At 42.9% G+C, this 19,325-nt stretch overlaps 1 protein-coding gene across 3 annotated transcripts in view; it reads left to right on the top strand.

Moving 5' to 3' along the window:
* Positions 1–19,325, top strand: part of LOC130196314 (probable E3 ubiquitin-protein ligase HECTD4) — a 36,955-nt gene that overhangs the window by 939 nt on the left and 16,691 nt on the right. The window contains exons 2-39 of one of the 3 annotated variants that reach the window (XM_056418335.1): positions 3,111–3,664; positions 5,655–5,744; positions 5,832–5,959; positions 6,395–6,503; positions 7,209–7,347; positions 8,724–8,894; positions 8,994–9,186; positions 9,301–9,462; positions 9,935–10,048; positions 10,162–10,302; positions 10,393–10,628; positions 10,729–10,871; positions 11,006–11,076; positions 11,176–11,281; positions 11,438–11,558; positions 11,649–11,771; positions 12,144–12,268; positions 12,585–12,762; positions 12,846–12,949; positions 13,161–13,359; positions 13,494–13,613; positions 13,698–13,802; positions 13,937–14,100; positions 14,206–14,451; positions 15,013–15,205; positions 15,511–15,615; positions 15,714–15,802; positions 15,884–16,056; positions 16,435–16,570; positions 16,656–16,800; positions 16,922–17,088; positions 17,290–17,436; positions 17,535–17,719; positions 17,872–18,025; positions 18,146–18,426; positions 18,604–18,790; positions 18,885–18,966; positions 19,104–19,306. In XM_056418335.1, coding sequence (XP_056274310.1) covers positions 3,111–3,664; positions 5,655–5,744; positions 5,832–5,959; positions 6,395–6,503; positions 7,209–7,347; positions 8,724–8,894; positions 8,994–9,186; positions 9,301–9,462; positions 9,935–10,048; positions 10,162–10,302; positions 10,393–10,628; positions 10,729–10,871; positions 11,006–11,076; positions 11,176–11,281; positions 11,438–11,558; positions 11,649–11,771; positions 12,144–12,268; positions 12,585–12,762; positions 12,846–12,949; positions 13,161–13,359; positions 13,494–13,613; positions 13,698–13,802; positions 13,937–14,100; positions 14,206–14,451; positions 15,013–15,205; positions 15,511–15,615; positions 15,714–15,802; positions 15,884–16,056; positions 16,435–16,570; positions 16,656–16,800; positions 16,922–17,088; positions 17,290–17,436; positions 17,535–17,719; positions 17,872–18,025; positions 18,146–18,426; positions 18,604–18,790; positions 18,885–18,966; positions 19,104–19,306 — 6,089 coding nt within the window. Of the gene's footprint in view, positions 1–3,110; positions 3,665–5,654; positions 5,745–5,831; positions 5,960–6,394; positions 6,504–7,208; positions 7,348–8,723; positions 8,895–8,993; positions 9,187–9,300; positions 9,463–9,934; positions 10,049–10,161; positions 10,303–10,392; positions 10,629–10,728; positions 10,872–11,005; positions 11,077–11,175; positions 11,282–11,437; positions 11,559–11,648; positions 11,778–12,143; positions 12,269–12,584; positions 12,763–12,845; positions 12,950–13,160; positions 13,360–13,493; positions 13,614–13,697; positions 13,803–13,936; positions 14,101–14,205; positions 14,452–15,012; positions 15,206–15,510; positions 15,616–15,713; positions 15,803–15,883; positions 16,057–16,434; positions 16,571–16,655; positions 16,801–16,921; positions 17,089–17,289; positions 17,437–17,534; positions 17,720–17,871; positions 18,026–18,145; positions 18,427–18,603; positions 18,791–18,884; positions 18,967–19,103; positions 19,307–19,325 lie in introns of all 3 variants that reach the window. The other 2 variants (XM_056418336.1, XM_056418334.1) reach the window with 2 other exon arrangements.

Genomic DNA, 19,325 nt, shown 5'->3' with positions numbered 1-19,325 from the left:
CTGTAATCTAATCATGAATGCAGTCACATGTGACGCTGAGACACTAAAGGTGTATAACGTGATGTTATAGTGGATTTGCAATCGTATATTATATTAAAATAACTTCATAAGAGGTGGCGCACATATTGCATGTCATCGCTGTACCTCGGGTGTCAAGTTGCAAAGCTTCAACGTTATTAGTAGTGCTGGTGCAGCATCTTTCTGAGACGGGCAACTTCTCAGATTGCACCACGAGCGAACCTTTGGTCAAATGGCAGCGTGGAGACCGGTGTTGTCTGTCACCACATGCACGCTTAACCACAGTCGATTGATAATTAAATATTGCATAGCTCTCATTTGAATAGAGGAAGGGCAATGACATACTTTGATCTCAATTGCTTTCTGATCACTGCAAGTGTAGCACACACTACAATCATCATACCAACATCTCTTTCAATAACTAATGCCTTGAACTCGTGTTTCCTAAACAAATAGTTATGTCACATTCTGGGTTTTAGGTATATGCTTTGTATGAACGGTGTGGACTTTTAATACCTTTTAAAAATCAATATTTCTTCTTTTCTATTTTTTCGATAGTCTTCAAGTTGTGCCTAATTTTTGTTTTGTGCCTTGTGCAAAGCAGAATGTATTTAAATTTCAGTGTAAAGGTATGAAGTGCCCTAAAGTGCAGTAGATTTTATCTGGAATTTATGCTTTTACTTTGAAGGCAGGCCACATCTCGAAAACCGGACGTGCTTAAATTGCTATACTGGAGTGGTGCTGATGGAAACTCCGAGCCAACAACGTTACATCCTCGATATTTCGGTATTATGCCGAATAAAGCTAGAGCTCGTAGTATCCACCTGTCTGTGGACTACATTTGGCAGCCTAGTGTTAATGTCACAATGTCAAGATCTCTACCTTACGTTAGCTATAACACTATAACATGGGTAGTACCGTTATCTATTGCCAGAGCAATTAGGGCAACATTGAGATTTGACATAACGTGTTTAGTTAATCCAGAACCCTGTGATTTCAGTCTTGTGTATTAAACTTGACTTTTACAAGAGATCCCACCTGCAGTCAACCATTCCCAATACAGGTTATGCACTTCATGGCTGGCACTTTTTTTGCAAAATATTTTCGTACGTTTCTAATGTTTTGCATCGACTGGATTTTAACAAGAGTATGCTTGCGAATTCCTAGTTTAGGTGCATACATGTATTTTTAAAATACTAGTTTTTAAAATGTCTTTATGTGAACAACATAAAGTAAACTAAACACTCAAAAGATAATTACTATCCTTAAGATATTGTTATTGTGCTAACATACATCATGGGTTTCTAGAGTATGCTATCATAACAATTGTTTAACTGGTGCTATTAATGTACGGCTTGTTATTCTCCAATTCAGTGTCGCATCATATTCAATACTAGTAATGGTATTATAATCATTCATCTATGACTTGTCAAGCACTAGTTCTACGAGTAGAAACACAACAGCTGCATGTGGCTAATTTACTATTCACCCTTCAGCCACATGCTCCCCTAGTGCAACTACATATGTTTAATCAGCAGCTTTGACATATGACAAGTCACCGGTTAATTAATGAATGGGAATGGGCAGGTTTAAACGCCTAATACGCTGTTTTTTAAATTTTGTTAAATTGAACAACATGCATGCAGTGACGCAGCTTCTTTCGAAACTCAGTTTTTTGTTTAAGCTACTTCAAGATCAAGAAGAACCAAAGTGGATTTACTGGTAAAGGCAGGATAACCGACAGCTGGACTTTTTTGGTTTAGCAAAATGCGTTAAATTAGGGCAGCTTTTACTTTTATTAGTCTAATCTTTACAGGTAGCATTTTCTTTTAAGTATATTCTAATAGTGCCAGTCATGGTGACCTGCACAAAAGAACACTACTTTTTTATGAAATATGGTATCTTATGTACTAAAAATGTTCAACATCTATATATACAAAATATGATGACATTATCCCTGGATCTTAAATATATTTTAACCTGAGCCTAAGGTGTAGCCTATGTGGGTTAGACTTATTAGGTTGGCATGTTCATTAAAAACCTTTAGAAACGAGATTGTTCTCGTAGAAATATAGAAAAACTAAATCAAATCTAATATTATAATAGAAAATCTGGCCAATTTCACATTTGCATATAATAAAGTAGCCATGGTCTTCCTGTAAATGGTAGATCAAAGCATATTCTGTCCTCTTATTCTAGCTTAAATTGATTCTCTCCAGGTCCGTTTTCGAGACTGATTGTTTTGGTCATTCAGTGGTGTTGTCTCAGGTGTTGTGATGCTAACTAATTTTACCCATACGCAGTGTTTTGCAGAATAGGTGGAGAAGGCCAGCATCTAGTCGAAGCGTGTCATTGTAACATTAGTAGCATTTCAATACAAATTGTGCCAGCTAAATGGTATAATGGATTTTCTTCTCGTCCATGGCCACAGAGTGTAATCGATATCTGCAATGCTGCCTAAGTGCACATGAAGCACATTGTTTGCACTCGTGATAGATATCCCAAATGCGCCGCTCTATCGCTTAGCGTTATTTCACAGTACATGGAACTGTAGACACTTCTGTGGAGGTGATGCATAGTTGTACTGTGGAAATACTGGAAGTTCTACCAATGAATTCTCGCCATGTAAAACATAATTAACAAAGTTTTAACAACATCATTGATTGCATATTAGCCTACATTGTAAGATACCATGTTAACAAACTGTTTTTTTCAATCTGCTGATTGGTAGACCATCCCTACCCGTTCTTTTGTTGAAAGACGCCAATCTAACAGTTTTTTTTATTATCATATTGCTGTTCAAGCAAATCAGGTGAAGTAGAACAGAACCCCAAATTCAAATCAATGTCAGTTACATTTTAATTTCCTCTGCTTTGTATTTATTTTATATTTGGATTCATATTTTTGAGTGAAAATTCACTCTAGAGTGGAAAAATTGATTAGCATTTGAGAGACCAGGCCAGTGTGTATGTCTGCCATCCCTAAATGTTATTATTTTCTAAAAAGCGCAGACAAATTGTCACAATTTCGACTGCTGTGGAAGTAAACTTTTTCCCTTCTTTTGGTCTCTGCTATCTTCCCGTGTCCTCCAGATTCTAACATTTGAGACGAAGAACCCAGTGGAGCTCGCCGAGCGTCTGCGTGCCGTCTGTGGGAATCAGAGCAATGCATATGCACGCCTCCTGGAGTACCGTCTCAATGCTCTGCGTGGCCTGTGGGGGGCGCAACGGCAGCTCGCCCTGGAGGAGCAGCAGGATCGGGAAGGGACCGGAGGAGCTGACGAGGAGACCTTGGCCTTGCTCAAAAGGCAAGGTCTGCTCCAGCAACCTGAGCAGGCGCCCTTCACCTCCCGTGTCGGTCTGCTGCTCGTCTTTCCCCTTTTGCAGTCTCAGACTCGCAGTGACCCGGCGCTCTGCGGTGTCACAGCAGAGGTGCTGCTGTCCTGCCTCCGGGATTGCCAGCCGCTCAGCCTCAGCAAAGAGCCCGCTGACTGCCTCAATGGCCTGGAGGGGCTGCTTTGCTCATGGCTGGAAGACGGTGCCAACGAGTCAGGCCAACCACAGGCACAAGCTCATACGCAGATCCTGCACACACACAGACAGAGGGAGAACGCTGCTGCTGCACTTGTAGCACTTGCCTGTGCCAGGTGAGGCCATGCATTTACTCCTTGCTGTCGCCCATCCTAATTCTGAGGAACCCTCGGTTGTAGAAAATGTATTGAACCAACAATATTCGGTGAAAGGTTAATAGAGTAGCCAAACACTTCACAGAAAGCCTGTTTTTCCTTTATACACAAGTAACAAGAACTGTAAATTTTACAGGTTTTCCTTCAGAAAAACACACAATAAGGAAATATAACTTTTTTTTTTAGACTAAAACAAATACTGTCATTTGTATTTTAATGATGTATTATAAGCTGCTTAGACTGTCAGGTAGTTAAACAGATATATATTATATACATAATTCATCTCTGATATCGTTTCATCTTCTCCTTCAAACAATTTTATTTATTGAAGTTCATAAGTAACACTACATTTTTTACAAGATAACATGTGAACATATGATAAAGTTCTAATTTACCATTGGCCAATACCAATGTTCACTGAACATAGCCTGAATGTATCATGATGTAAGTGACCATTGTTCTCAATGTTATCAATTTAAAAACTGATTTGGTGTTCACAGTGTAACATTATCATGGATCAGCGAACAGAAAACAGAAATGCCAATGTCCCGATTGCATCATTTATGAAATATTGCTGATAAAGATTGGCAGTAAAACTTTATTTCAGACTAAGATGGTTAATGTTAAACTATGTAATTAATCCTCGGTTCACATGCGTGTCCAACCGTGAGGAGGGAGCCGTACGCACTGGTCAAGATGCAGGGGTGAAGAAAGTATCTTATTAGGGAAAACACTTAAGTACTAACTCCACTCACAATCAATTGAAGAGTCGGTTAAGTAAGCACATCACTGTTTCTCTCTTCGGTGTACATGTTAAATAAATGATCTTGCCTGATCCAATGCACAAAACTATCGGACACACACTGAGGCAGTTTTGCTTTGATGTTTGCACTGTTATATAAAGCTGTCACTGAAACATACATACATTCTTACATTAGAGGGCACTCAGTGGCAATGCTTTTTGTGTGTTCGTCACCTAGTCTGCAAAAGAGCAGAATGTGCTTGTTTTCATGCATTTTTACCTGAACTCTGACTTCTGCTGGTGACACCGGATCTCGACATGTCAAAACCAGAACTCTCCAGTCTTTGTTCAGCCTCTGTTGGGGCTCTTTGTTGGGAGGAATCATCCAGCCCTTCTCATCACCAACAGTGGGCGCTAATTAAAAAGCTATCAGCTTTGCTCCACCTCACCTCTGATGGGGTCGGCTATACAAATTCACATTGTGAGGAGGGAAAGGAAGCAAACCGACTGCGGAGCCACGTGCATTGACATCAGTTGTTGATGATATATTTACAGAGTCAGGCGGAGAAGGGGATTATGACACATGACTCATCTGTATGTGTCGACTGGGGAACATGAATCGGTGAAAACATACACTTGGACAGCACATAGCAGGATTTCCCTGGATCATACTAGTTTTCCAGATACACTGGGACATGTTGGTGATATACAAGTCAACATTTTTTTGCTCCCTTGCTGCCACACATGTTTGGTGGCCGGTCAGGTTGTTGGCAGGAAAAGTTATGGAATCATTACAGACACTGACATATTATCTTGTTATCCATCTCTCCATTTTCTTTGTTCATGCCCAGTTGAAGCTGTTTTTGCACCAGAGAATGTCAGAAGTGCATTTCAGCAGATCTCTTCTTGCATAGATATTCTCCCTGAAACTAGAATTACTTGAATGTCTTCAGTTAATAGTTCAGGCTTGGATGAGGGGAAGCAGTAAATGGACACTGCACACACTTGCACCCTGCTAAGAGTCGCAGTGCAAAAATAATCTATCTGATGGATTCTGATTAAAACATTTTTTTTATTTATCACATGGTATGCCCTCCATAATTCAGGCTGAGTATTATTCCACTTGCAGTTCCAGAAATACTCAACAAAGAGCTTTTACTTGTGTTTCATGCTGCGGCCTCATGACTAATCTGCTGAACTATTCTCCAGGGGATCTCTGAAGACCTTCATCCACACAGTTCACCTGCTGCAGAAACAAAGTGATCTGGGCCAGCTCCCTGTGTCAGATGTCCTGTACAGGTGAGGGCCGTATCCTGGTTCATTTGAAAGATAAATATAAGTAAGTTTCCCAACATTTAACCACTCTGTATATCTCTCCTGCTTCAGACTTTTGCTCCTGGAAGGAGGCCCAGGCTCTCCATCCTGCCTTCTGGGGGGAAAACACAGTGTTTCCTGGGGTTTTGAGGACATGCTGCCTACACCTGATAATTCTGCTGGAGGAGCAGAGAGTAAAGGTAAAATCCTTTCTAAAAATCCTCAGAAAATGCAGTTGTCTTTGCTTGCAGTGATGAATTATGTCTTGTTTTCCAGTTTACAAATAGAGAGGAGTGGGCATGTCATATTGCCCCTTATAATACTGCCCTGATTTTTGTGATATTTATTCACCTTCAGAAAAAATATATCACGGGATACAGGAGAGGATCAGGAGTATATCCATAGAACAGCTTTACATATTTACATTTGAAGGTAACCTGACATTAGATCACTAGATGGGATGTCTGGAGGCATTACAGTCCCCTTCAATGAAAAACCAAGCAAAGCATACAGGTGCCATGACCTTGTTCAGCACCCACATTCCTTGCTCCCACTCTTCACTTCTTCCATACCTCCCCCTACTTGTCTGTCTGTCGTTGCCCTTTTATTGAATCCATTGTCCCTGTATCTTGCAGACACCGACTTGGGGCGCTGTCTAGCCACGGACGGGCTCTATCTGTATACCACTAACTCCTCTGGGAGAGGAATAAGCAAGCTGGGCTCTGGTTTACATGGGACACTGAGGTAATGGGACTCTCCTTCTTGTCCGCCTTTCTTCAGCAGCATTCAGAGAATATCAAGAAAGAAAGACAGAAAAAGAGGGTTAACACAAAAAATATCCTTAATCACTCGCGCATGCCTTTACACTGTGTTATTTCCTGGACATTTTTAAATGTCACATCCTCCCTCTGTCTTTTATTGATTTGGTTGATTTAAAAAAAAAAGAAGAAAGAAGGACAAAAGGGCGTTGTGTTCTTTGTCTCTTAATTCCATGCTGTGGCAGCAAATGTCCCAGTTTGTAAGCAGAGGGGACACGGTGGGAGGATCCCAGTGTGTTTTTAGAGGGCCGAGAGTGTTTTCTTTTTTTCCCTTGCAGATATGTGCCAGGTTTGAGCCCGTGAGTTAGTTATTTGTATGCTAGAAATATCTCTTGTTTTCTTGATTTCTTAAGAAACGACAACTGTTAACACATTTCTTAAAGGTATTGGGACCCATACTACAGCAATTAGTACAAATCTTAGCAATTGCATGCAAACATTTAGATTTCTATAGACCCACAACAGCTTTGAACTGGTACGCCTACTCTTTCTTTAAAGGTCACACTCTTAATTAGTTGTCAATGTCAGCACTGAATAGGGTAAACAAGGATTTGTGACAAAAAGGTCCACCGTCATCTGTTCAATTCGTACACGTACAGACCACGTAGATATATGCTCTGTGCTTGTGCAGGGGTTTTGTGTACTGTCGAAATGAAGAGTTGGAGCCTGGCTGGGTGGTGTTCTGCAGCGGTCGCCTCCTCCACCGTCCCTCCTCTTTTGATGCCAAGCCTCATCAGCTGTGCCAGGTCATTGACCCCTTCACTCTCCAGGTACTGTATACTTTCATTTCATGCCTATTTTGTATTTTATGTTGAATTTAGTACATTAGGCTGTGTAAGTCGTGATGCTTGTGTGCAACATTATCTGATCATAAAGCGAGGGTTACAGATGTAACTACGGTTCTATGAATCCTGGATGAGCGCCAGATGCAGTGCTTAGCACAGGATGACTTGCATCAGAGTCACAAGGAATCCCAAGAAACCTCGTGGGTGATGGGTGGCAACGTTGACTCTAGTATGTGATACTACATATGCTCGGGATGTCCCTGAGGATGCAGCACATCCAGTATATCCTCCACGGGCTACCCCTCCACACCTCTGTGCCCATGACATGAGGACACTCCTGGTTGAATGGCTCCCTATTCCGGATGGCAGAGCACGGCCGTTTGCTCTGTAGGCACATGCAATGGCCTCTATCCAGTGGGACAGGCGCTAAATTGAAAGGGCACAACCCTTCTTAGGTGCACCGTAACAGACGAAAAGCTGCTCCGACCACCGACCAGGCGATGAAGCAAGAAGGCACCGTTGTGACGCCTCTACTGTCCTGTGGCACCTGGCATCCAAGCGAAGGCTGTTCAGCGAGCCCAAGAGAACGACAGCTAAGGCAGCTGTCAATTTCCCCAATAGGCAAAGAAAGAGGATGTAGAGCAGTGAAGACGCTCTGCTAGCTCTAACTGCGGCAATGTTACGCAAGTCAATGAACACACTATCAGTATCGCCATCGACTTAACCTCACCAGCATCCCACCAAGTTAGCCTCAGCGGGACAATCTGTTCACTGAAAGCCGGTCGCGACAGTGTAGCAATCTAGCCACACCTAGCGGACCTTATTAGCGCTTTATTCAATCAGCAGGAGCGAGAGCGCTCTGCCAACCGTGGAATCTGCTGTTGTAGAAAACAATGTGAGTCGATCTCACCCGTTGATGCTTCACGGTGTAAATGTGGCCAACCTGGTGATGACCGAAGATAGGGGCGTCCACCGGTCCTGCTCAATGGTTCGAAACGCCCCATTCCCTCCTAAGAGGGACAGCTTATCGCATTCTTTGGAGGGCAAGAGACACGCAACTCCGACCAGTGGCCACAAGGCTACAAGCGACGGCTTCAGAGTTGTTTTTTCTTCCTATACAAGTTCAGCTTTCGGTAGCGAGAAGATGAAAAAGGACTAATCTCAGGATGATGCCGGAGGTCACAGGTGGCTTCGTTGTCATAAAGACTCAACCTGCGTGTGCGCGAGATGGAAGATATCCAGTGCTAAGCAAGGCCTCTGGTGGTCAGGAAGGATAAAATAGAACTAAAGCTAAGTTCAGTCCAATGTGGTGATTACAATTCAACCAGCTCTTAGTTGCTTATCTTCACTGGGATTTTCAGGTGTGCCAGATTGTGCCCATGCCAGCCCACCACTTCCCTGTGGGCTGCAGCATGACCACGCTGCACCTCTGCTCAGATGGGACCTACCTGTACTGGGTCTGGTCCCCGGCCAGTCTCAATGAGAAGACACAGAAAGGCCACTCTGTCTTCATGGATGTCTTTCTCCTGTCGGTGAGTAGTATATGCCCTTCCCTTGTTCAGTGGTTTCAGTGTATTGTATGTCCTTGATGAATCCTGGATGTTTTCTCTTCTCCCATATCCATGGTGCAGACACAGACAGGGTTGTGTGTTGCAGACATCTTGCAGGAGAGGGTTATTCTAACTCGCAAGGAAGGCGAGTCTTCAAAGTGCTTGAATGAGCTTCTCTTGAGTCGAATGTCTCGCTTCCGAGCCTCCCATTCTGCCACATTGGCTGCTCTCACAGGCTCTGCTATCACCAACACTGTCAAAGAGGAACAGTCTGGTAATTCATCAGCACAACTTGTAGTCATCCAAAAAAATCATATGTGCTTCAATGTGCAATACATATGGATTATAATACTTTCTGGTGACACTGTTCTGTTTAACTCTTTAATAGCTGTGAACACTAGCTGTGGACTCCCTCTAAAGTCCCTGAGAAAGACCCCGATGTATGTGTGTGGAACCTATCTAGTGATGCTGGTCTCACCTCCTGGTGTGTCTGGGAGCTCTGCCACACGCTCCCTATTTGGAGGTACCAGCAGCTTGTCCTCTCTCAAAAGTAAGAGTGCACACACAGACACTTTGACATCCTCAGTGTTGGGGTTTATATTGGCATAACCTTTTCACAAGTTAGAGATAATGTGATTTTAAATTTGACTCATTGTAAAGATACATTACAAAGACCTAAAAAAATAAACAAACAAAGGATTTTACATCATGTACACAAGCATCGATGACATAAATATATATATATATATATACAACATAACATTCATGGGGTACATTCCCAAAAGAATTGTATGACTTTTGTGAAACTGTACATTTAAGAAAAAAGAGACTCACTATATATTCTGAAAGTGTGAAATACACACACGTTTGCTGCCAAGCAAATAGTGTAACTGTGCACATGTTTTCAAATAGGTATTGTGCAAAACAAATATATTTGAATGATTAATGATGTATTACCCAATGATTTGTACTGTAGAATTAATGAGTTCATTCACTAAACCTAAGTTTACCTATTTGCTCAGTCTTGGCGTCCAGCTTGGTTTTTAACCTGGCTGACGGTCAGTTCAGCAGCCGTGCAGACCTCATTGATGCGCCTGGAAGTTCTTTAGGCAGGGGAGCCCAGGTGGCAGGGCTAGGTGAGCTCAGCGCTTGTTACATTCTCCTCTTATGTGTCAATCTTACAGATGATAGCCACACGTGGCATGGCCATTTTAAATGACATAACATTCTGTAATCTTTGACTTTGTAGGAGCATGTTATGACTCACTGAACAACTTGATCTGGACCTGCTCCAGTGATTACATCGATCAATGGTGCAATCCTGGGAACCAAGCCTTTCATCATGTGTGCCATAGACTTGGTGTCAGCCATGTCATCAAAGAACCCAAAGGTAGATAAATACTGCCTGGAAACAACCAGATGCTCTTTGTATCGGGTCAAGTGAGACATTTGAACATCTGTAAAACTTGTCCTTTCACAGAGGAAGCTGTGGCCACTGGCGAGGTGATCAACCAGCTGCTTCATCATGTAGGGGCTATGTGTATCCATCAGCTCAACCTACTGGCGGCAAGCAGCAACAGCCTGCCGCTGGGGCCCCTACTGGGTAGACAACATCCCATAGAGGCCCGTCACTTCAGCAGCATCTGTGACATCATGGAGAAGGCCATGGTCAATGGCGATAAATGCATCATCCGCTGTATCTTGGTGGTGTTCCAGGTCAGTTAGCGGTGTAGCTGTGGACAGTTTTGCTGAAAAAAACATACATTTGCTTTGTTTTTGAGTTGTTTTTGTTCTATTTTTTCTCTGTTCTGTCCAGGTGGTGTTTAGGTTTTTCAATCCTCAGTCAGAGCAGAATAGGGAAAGTGTGCGTCGTTCAGGCCTACTCCTGTGGCAGCTACTCATGGCCCCGAAGGATCAGATAGGAGCAGAGATTCAGAGAGAAGTGTGCCTGGCCATCAGGTAAGTTGGAAATTCCACATATATAGATTTGATGTGTGGAATGGCTATACATGGAAGTGATACTTAAATTTAATTAGGGATCATAATGGTATTCACATAGGCTTTCTTTATTTACTTTCTATCTGTCTATGTAGTTCAGGCCTGAATACTTTGTATCAGGGGGAGGCTGAACTCAACAAACTGCTGAAACTGGTTTTAACTGAGGGTGACTATGACAGTAAAGACACATTTTAATATAACTGCCATTCAAACTGATTTGTGGTAAATGTAGCTAATATTCTGTCTATTTTTATGCGACACTCAGGTGAAAGGAACAGTGGCCTGTCTCAACTTCGTGATGTCATCCTTACCAACTTGGCAGACCAATTGCAGAAGAATAGATTTGGGAGTGAAGAAGAGGACTACTACAGGTAAGTGGCTATTCTGTAACTATAGAGTGCAATATAATATCCAATAGTCTTTAATAACAGCCCAGAAAAATGTCATATAGCTTAAAAAGACAAGTTAGCTCCCGGTAGGTCTATTCTTGTGAATCACAAAGTGATAGATAATGCTTTCTTTTACAGATTGAATGATGAGCTGCTGCACTGTATCCTCAAGACTGTAGTACGGGAATCCTGCCTCGTCATTACCAAATGTCAGACTGTCGCTCGAGACGACTTCCAGAAGCTGCTCTCCACTGTGCCAGTATGACTCAGCAGAACGAAATGCCATCTGTGTTGATAAAGATCAGAGATTTCACTTGTACAAACTGAAGATGGTTTTCCCTCTCTGCAGGTGGTCTCCCCTAGTCTCCGCTACCTCATGGCTGTTCAGAACCACCTCCTCAGTAACACCATTCTCATCCGTCCGGATGATAGCGATGACAGTGACAGCTCCCTACAAGGGGATACAATCAAGGTACAGGTAAACACCCCCTTTAAATACCCCTATCTCTGTGCACGTGTCAATGAGAGACCAGCCCACCAAACAGAGCAATGGGAGATTAATGTTCTTTTACTGCACTGCATAGTAATTTATGCTCATTGCACTCATAATAATATCAGTTAACCGTGCTATACTAACGAAGGACGTGGTTCTTCTTCTTGTCACTAAACACGGTCACAATCAAACAGCTCAGATTAAGCTAATAAATAAGAATGTTTGTTATATTATGCAAACATAAAAATGAGAAATTGTGTTTGTATAACTTCCGTGATGCATGATGGTCATTGAAGATCTTGAAAGCTATGTTACGTAAATTTGGGCATATTATGTGTGTGTGGTCCTCAGGAGCTGCAAAGCAGTATCCTATCCCTTGCAACCAAGATCTTGGTGGGATGTGATGAAGTGCTGGAGACCCTGCAGCAGGTGACCACAGCTCTCATTAACAGTGACATCGCTGACAGAGAAACCAGGTGAACTTCTAACTGTGGTGTCATCTGTATTATAATAAATCCATGTCACTGACACAAAATACAACGAGACATAAAGTTCTTTTATTTGGCTCTCATGCACTTTTTCACTGTGAAACAAGATTTCGCTAAATTTGGGGAATACCTCTTTACGAAGAAAAGAAGGGGGCGTAATAAATCATTTATGGATGCAGGTTTCTTTATTTGTATCAGTGTCTTTGTTTTACCTTACACATGTCCCTTTTGCGTGTCTTCTTTTTTCCCCTTTGATTCATACCATTAACATAAAATGTGTTCCTTCTCTCTTCTTGTTGTTCAGGTTGAAAGGCTTGGAACAGGTAACCAAGGCCACCATGCTTGGCCACTTGCTGCCAGTGCTGCTCACCTCTCTGATGCACCCCAACCTGCAGACCCTCACTCTTGCTGACGCCCTCATGCCTCAATTGGTGCAGCTGGTCCTCTACACCAGCCAGGTTGGATTCTTGCCAGTCCAAAAGGCAATTCTTGCATTAAATTAAAGGTTTTTGAGTAGAAAAAGTAGTCGTCATTCAAGTATTCATTTCCAATCTCTGTTTTCCAGACTGCCCTAGTATTAAAGACTCAGTCTCCACTTTTCACTGAAGAGCCTCCATCTATGAGTGGTTCTCTTGGGCTGGGGGCGAAGGCACGTGCTGCTGATGACAAGTACGTTTTCTGAAGTTCCACCAAGAGAATGTTCACAACTAATTCTCATTAAATCCACCCGATTATTTATTGGATCCTTTTGCTGGATAATTAAGCATTTGAATAAATAAATGATTATGGAAGAGCTTAGGTTAACGTTAGTGGCAGCTATTTTGTCTCTCACAAACTCGGTTTTCTAAAACCAATATTTTATTTGTATCCTTGATATTAGAATTCTTGACGAACGGGAGGAGCCTGGTTTCCTGACTGGGTTGAAGATCCCTGCCCCATGGGCTGCTGGGAAGACAGTAGAGACGGTGCACCCTGTGAGGGACAATTACAAGTTCAAGGAGACGGTACACATCCCAGGGGCCCGCTGTCTGTACCTTCGTTTTGATTCTCGCTGTTCCTCACAGTATGACTATGACAAGGTACTGACTCTCACAATGCAGGTCCAATAGCCATCATCCCCTGTAACGCTTACATACATTTTGTGTGATTTGTCATGTATAGCAAAACACCTGTTGGGGATATTTTGCACTAAATGTATTCTCTGATATTTTAGTTGGTTCTCTATGCTGGTCCCAACACCAACAGTCGTAAAGTAACAGAGTATGGAGGGAACACTCTGGGGTATGGCAGTCGCAGCGTATTGGGGACAGGATGGCCCAAAGACCTTGTCAAGGTAAAATAAACTGTTTTACACAAACGTATACTGTGAGCACATATATTCTCGAAGAGCTACAGTTTGTCTTGTGTCCTGTTTTAGGTTGAAGGAGACACAGTGACGTTTTCCTTTGAGATGAGGAGTGGACGTGAACACAACACCCCCGATAAAGCCATGTGGGGGTTCTCCTGCACTGTCAGAGCTCAGGTAAAACGTGTGATCACTGGCATGTGCCAAACGTTTGTCATACTGTTGTTAAATCAAACTGGCAGTCAATGTGGAACATGAAAAACAACAGCTAATTCTGATGATGCAATTTTTGTTTTTGTTTTTGTTTTCAGGAGTCATCCGAGGACGTCTCTGGGGGCCTCCCCTTCTTGGCAGACCTTGCCCTGGGTCTGTCAGTGCTGGCTTGCTCAATGCTCCGCATCCTCTATAATGGGCCAGAGGTGACAAGAGAGGAGGAAGCCTGCCAAGATCTGCTCTGCTCAAAGCTGCTGCAAAGGTGACACGGTTATATGAAATTAATATTGATTGTCAGTGTGATTTATAGATATAACTGCTGGCAGCCAAGATTACTGACTGGTGAAATTTTTCTCTTTTTCATTAGGTGTCAGTGGCAGGTGGAGGCGAATGGTGCAATCTCTCCTGCTCTCACACCCAGCCCTTCCCCTCTGCCACTCACTATTGAGGAGGATCGGGAGTTCACATACCCCACTGATGTGCTCGTCCCACCCCCAGGCCTCATGCCTGGGACTTACTTTGACTTGCCTCGTATCCGCCTCCCTCCAGGCATTATGGGTAGGCTACGAGAGGTGTCTGGAAGGGCTCGACCACAATTCCGTCCCAGCATCAAGTAAGAGTCATGCTGTCACTGTACACAGTGTATGCAAGTAACATCATTGCTGTTCTTAGAAAATAAACTAAGTAAGAACATTGCTGAAACGATAATGTGCTGCCAACCAGGCGTTCACAAATCCAGGCAGAAGTAAAGAATACTAAGTGTGTGTGCAATTGTATGTAGTGTACAGATCCAAGCCCACAGTTTAATACATATTGTATTATTTAATAAAATATTCAAACTGGTTTACAGATGATCAGAATATCCCTTTGAAGACTTTGTAATTTTTATCAGAAATTCTGTCTTCAAATAGAACATTTTGACTTTTGTGTGTCTACCGGCTTTGTTCATACAGGACATTATTGATTTAATTCCTATTGCTGTTTTTAGTAGTCACCATTAGTTTTCCTCTTGGTATTGTAGCTCTTCTCATTCATAGCAGCCATAGTTGGTTAGTTTGTGTTTGTTTATGGAATAAGGAATGTGATATTGCTTTAAAATTACAGTGACAATGTAAAACCTTTTGTTTTCTTGTCAAAATCCTAACTTTTTTTCCTCAACCATTTTTTCCGTCAGGGAGGTGATCAGGCCAGATGTTATGGAGGAGGTTATAATATCCTGTGTCATAAAACACCTCAGCCTGGTGGATGCCCTTCAGTCACTGGTCAACTACCAGTACCGCGAGGACCACGCAGAGGAGTACGACCTGGTCTGTAAGATCATGGCGGAGACCTTCAAGAAGATCAATGCTATGGAGCGCCAGCTGCAGGTGAGCTGTTAACACAGTAAGGCTGCTATATCATAGAATTTACTCTTACATTATCAATGAATACTCTGAAGTTACATTTGTTTGCTATTAGTTGAAGAAGCACTATGCATATTTGCTATATTGACATTTTTTAATTAGGCTGTTGAAGAAGGTTTTAATAGTGTATGTTCTGTTGGCCACAGGCAATGTTATTGATGGGGAATTGAGAAATCACCTTTTTAGAGTATCGTTAATCACCAGTGTGCTGTTGGAGTTCTGCTGGGAGTGTTACTCTATGTTTTAATTATCTTTGGTGTTACTTTCAGAGTGTTGGAGAATTGGAACAGAAGTGGCAGAATGAGGTAGAGGAGGCCCAACAGGGAAAGCTGGAGAACAACACTCCTTTCTTTCACGACTACCACTTCTTTGAGGTAAACTGCTCTTCACACAATTACCAACTTTTCCTCTGGAGATTATACCATTACCACAGCCATTTGCTTTGATGTTCATCATTTCTTTTTTTTATCAGAACAAAATTAAGGAGCTGGAACTACTTTGCTCCCTGAAGGAGGTCGCACTAGATTTGAGTGATCTGGAAAATGTCGTCCTTGGTTTGAGGCAAGTAAAAGAAATATCCTTGCACTTGGAGTAGATGTCATGGGTCAGATTGTGTAGTAATATACATTTATGCAACTACAGGGATAAGTTCTTTCAAGAGGTGAACACCATGCATGTCAGAAGTAGCACCTCACTTGCCAAAACTAAGGCGCTGGTGAAGAGTCTGATGAACCGGACGGAGCTGCTGCTCCATGTAACCATTGCTCCACATTGCAGAAGCCTCACCAACACACCTGCTGGCACACCAGGTCCAGGTACGCAATATCTTATGTTACTAATGAGGAATTATTTAGTATTGATAACTAACCTTGTTGGGCAGCAGGTTTGGGATTAGAGATTTGTTCCTTTTTAACTAGATGTTTAAATTGCATGTTGTCAAACACTTGCACTATTGAAAATGTATTTGTTTGTGTATCTATGGGTACAGTTATGCAACTTATACAGGAGTCCGGCTTTAATACATTTTTAGATATCTTTTGTATCACAGCCTTATTTTCGTGAGTCAATATTTTCATCTGTCAATGTTTTAGTTTTCTGGCTTTGTTCGAGTTGCTCCGAGACATCAGTCATGGCAGACACAAAGGCTGTGAGTTTAATTATCATCTTATTTCTCCACAATCGTTTTGTTCCAGCCTCTAAATCCGTATCAGACGCCAAGACGGTGATCCCCATGGTGAAGCAGCCAGTCTTCCTACGCAGCATGTCAGCACCCTCCGACTTGGAGATGATTGCTAACCAGGACTTGGAGTTTATGCACGCACCCCAAAGGTATTTGTCATTTTTTTTGTTTGATCTCATTTATTTTTGAGAATCATGCAAGTTAACTGGAGGTGAATTCATTTGTAACCTTTAGACGACGACACCACCCTACGAGCCATCGCAGCAGCTCATTTACCCTGCTGCAGTCTCTGGCCAACGAGGACAGCCGTGATAAACCAACATATAGTGTTCTGCTGGGTCAGCTCTTCGCCTTTATCGGAACGACTCCTGATCAAGCTGCAAGTCTCTTACTCATCCCTCACTTCTTTTTTTAGTATCTTGTTTGTTGCCATAGCTGCGGGAATGTTTAAGTGAATTATGGTCTGACATTGAGACTCTTTACACTGGTTATTTCTCTAGGTGTCGAGCAGCAGTTTTCTGTCTGCTGCGCAGACGCGATGGAGACGCGGCACCACACGGAAGCAGGCGCTTGTTCATATGAGGGAGTTGCTCACTGCTGCTGTCAGGGTTGGTGGCGTCACCCACCTGGTGGGGCCTGTGACTATGGTACTGCAAGGTGGCCCACGGTAAGAAAGAGGGGTCTATAAGCACTAGCAACAATCCCACCCTACTTTACACACAAAGGACACAAAATAACTTGTAATACAACTACAATGTTGTATTCATATTACAATATTAAACATTTTAATGTAAAAGGATGCTTGAATGGAGCTGGTTCATAAATGTATATATCTAAATATATATATATATCTGTGTTTGTGTGCCAGGATTGAGGAGCTGACCTGTGGTGGAATGGTAGAGCAGGTGCAGGAGGCCTTTGGGGAGACCATGACATCTGTCGTGTCACTATGTGCTCGCTACCCCATTGCTTGTGCCAACAGTATTGGCTTGCTTTGCACCATCCCCTACACCAGGCAAGATGATTCATCTTGGATTCTCTCTTCTTTCATTTGTCTCTGTATTACTAAACCTTCAGATTCCTAACCCTCATCTGTTATTCATGTTGTCACAGGAGTGAAGAGCAGTGCCTGGTTCGGAGTGGTCTGGTCCAGCTCATGGACAGCCTGTGTAGTTTAAGTGGTCAGAGGGAATGCAGCTTGAATGAGAAGCAGACCAAAAGGCAGAAGGTGGCAACCATGGCTTGGGCTGCTTTCCAGGTTCTGGCTAACCGCTGCATCGAGTGGGAGAAGGTGGAAGGTAAGTTATGCTTGGATCAATATACATCAAAATATGAACTTGTCTTGAAGTGCACATTAAGAATGTTTTTTTTTCTCAAATGGTCAGAGGAAATGGTTGCACACTAAAACGTAGTTTGTTGTCATGGTTTGCAATTTTGTTTCTCTTTCAAGGCGGATCTACAGATGCAGTGCACTCTGGTCTGGCGCGGCAGGTGTCCAGCCTGCTGACAAATCACCTGGCCAGAGCAACAGAGTGCTGTGGTAATCAGGCAGCTGGCAATGATGCCTTGCAGGATGTGCTCAGTCTGCTCAATGACCTTTCCAGGTAAAACTTTTTCATGTATTAATGGTTTGCATCATGTATGAACATCATCATTTATTTGTATCTATTATATGTGTTTCTATACAATGTTTCTATATGTCCCTTTTTTGTTTTGTATTTCAGGAGCCACATAGGGAAAGCTATCCTGAGCCAACCGGCTTGTGTTTCTAAGCTCTTGTCTCTGCTGCTGGATCAGAGACCTTCACCAAAGCTGGTGCTTATCATCCTGCAGCTATGCAGAGCGGCTCTGCCTCTCATGAGCGTGGAGGACTGTGGTAATGTGGCCCTGCCTTCATGGAGCTACTCGATTAACACGCTAGATGCTGAGCAACAAGATGCGAGTGACCCGGCCTCACGCATTGCTGCCTTGCTGCTAGCCAAGCTTGCAGACTACGTCGTACCAGGTTGGTTTCTCTTACCTAGGAGTACTAAATATATTTATGTGTGTGTGTGGTCGGGGTTGACGCTTGAAAGCAAATGTGCTTTTATCAAAACACTTAAATGCCAAAACATGCTGGACAGTAATCATGTTATTTTCTCCCACCAATTATAATTTTTTCCAATATTACCTTTTTTACCAGGCTGTCAGACCCTCCTCTCCCCGAGCTCTTCTGAGCCAGACACTAGTTTGTCCCGTGCCAGTTCCAAAGGAGCTCTGAAGTCTGAGGATGCTGGGGAGGAGGGCGAGGCGGTTGATGGCAAGCTATCAATCTTTATCCACAAGAGAGAGGACCAGTCATCTCATGAGGTCCTACAACCGCTTCTCAGGTAGGTTTGCCCAAATGTCTTTGTCATTTCCCGTTTGGAAGCTGAGTCTGGGTTTCTATAACATGAGTGTTCTTCCGTCCACTCCAAAATGCAGCAGCTCAGAGGGACGTCCCTTTCGGCTTGGCACTGGAGCGAACATGGAAAAAGTGGTAAAGATGGACAGAGACATGACAAAGGTCAGAGTTTAAATGAAAATGAAAAAATCACCCAGAATTTAAAAGGCTATACTAACAAAATAAGAACGTCTGTGTGTTCTGTAGCTTTATTCCAAGTGTCATCCTTACCGCTGCTATCCTTTTCAAACTATCTCTAGAGTGGCAACTGTGAAGTGATCACAGAAGAGGCCGCTGCTGCCCTGAGGAAGGCCAACAAGTGGGCTCAGTCGGGTCTCATAGTGAGTGTGGGTCCGCCTGTAGAGATTCTAGTCCAGGAGACCACTGGAGGCGTCACCACTGGTGACAAGAAGAAAACTGCTCAGACGGCTGTGTGTAGGGACAGGAATGCTGATCTGGCGAGGTAAATACACAATAAATAT

The sequence above is a fragment of the Pseudoliparis swirei genome, chromosome 7 (assembly GCF_029220125.1).
Source record: "Pseudoliparis swirei isolate HS2019 ecotype Mariana Trench chromosome 7, NWPU_hadal_v1, whole genome shotgun sequence".
Taxonomy (NCBI): domain Eukaryota; kingdom Metazoa; phylum Chordata; class Actinopteri; order Perciformes; family Liparidae; genus Pseudoliparis; species Pseudoliparis swirei.
This window is presented reverse-complemented; position numbering and strand designations above follow the sequence as displayed.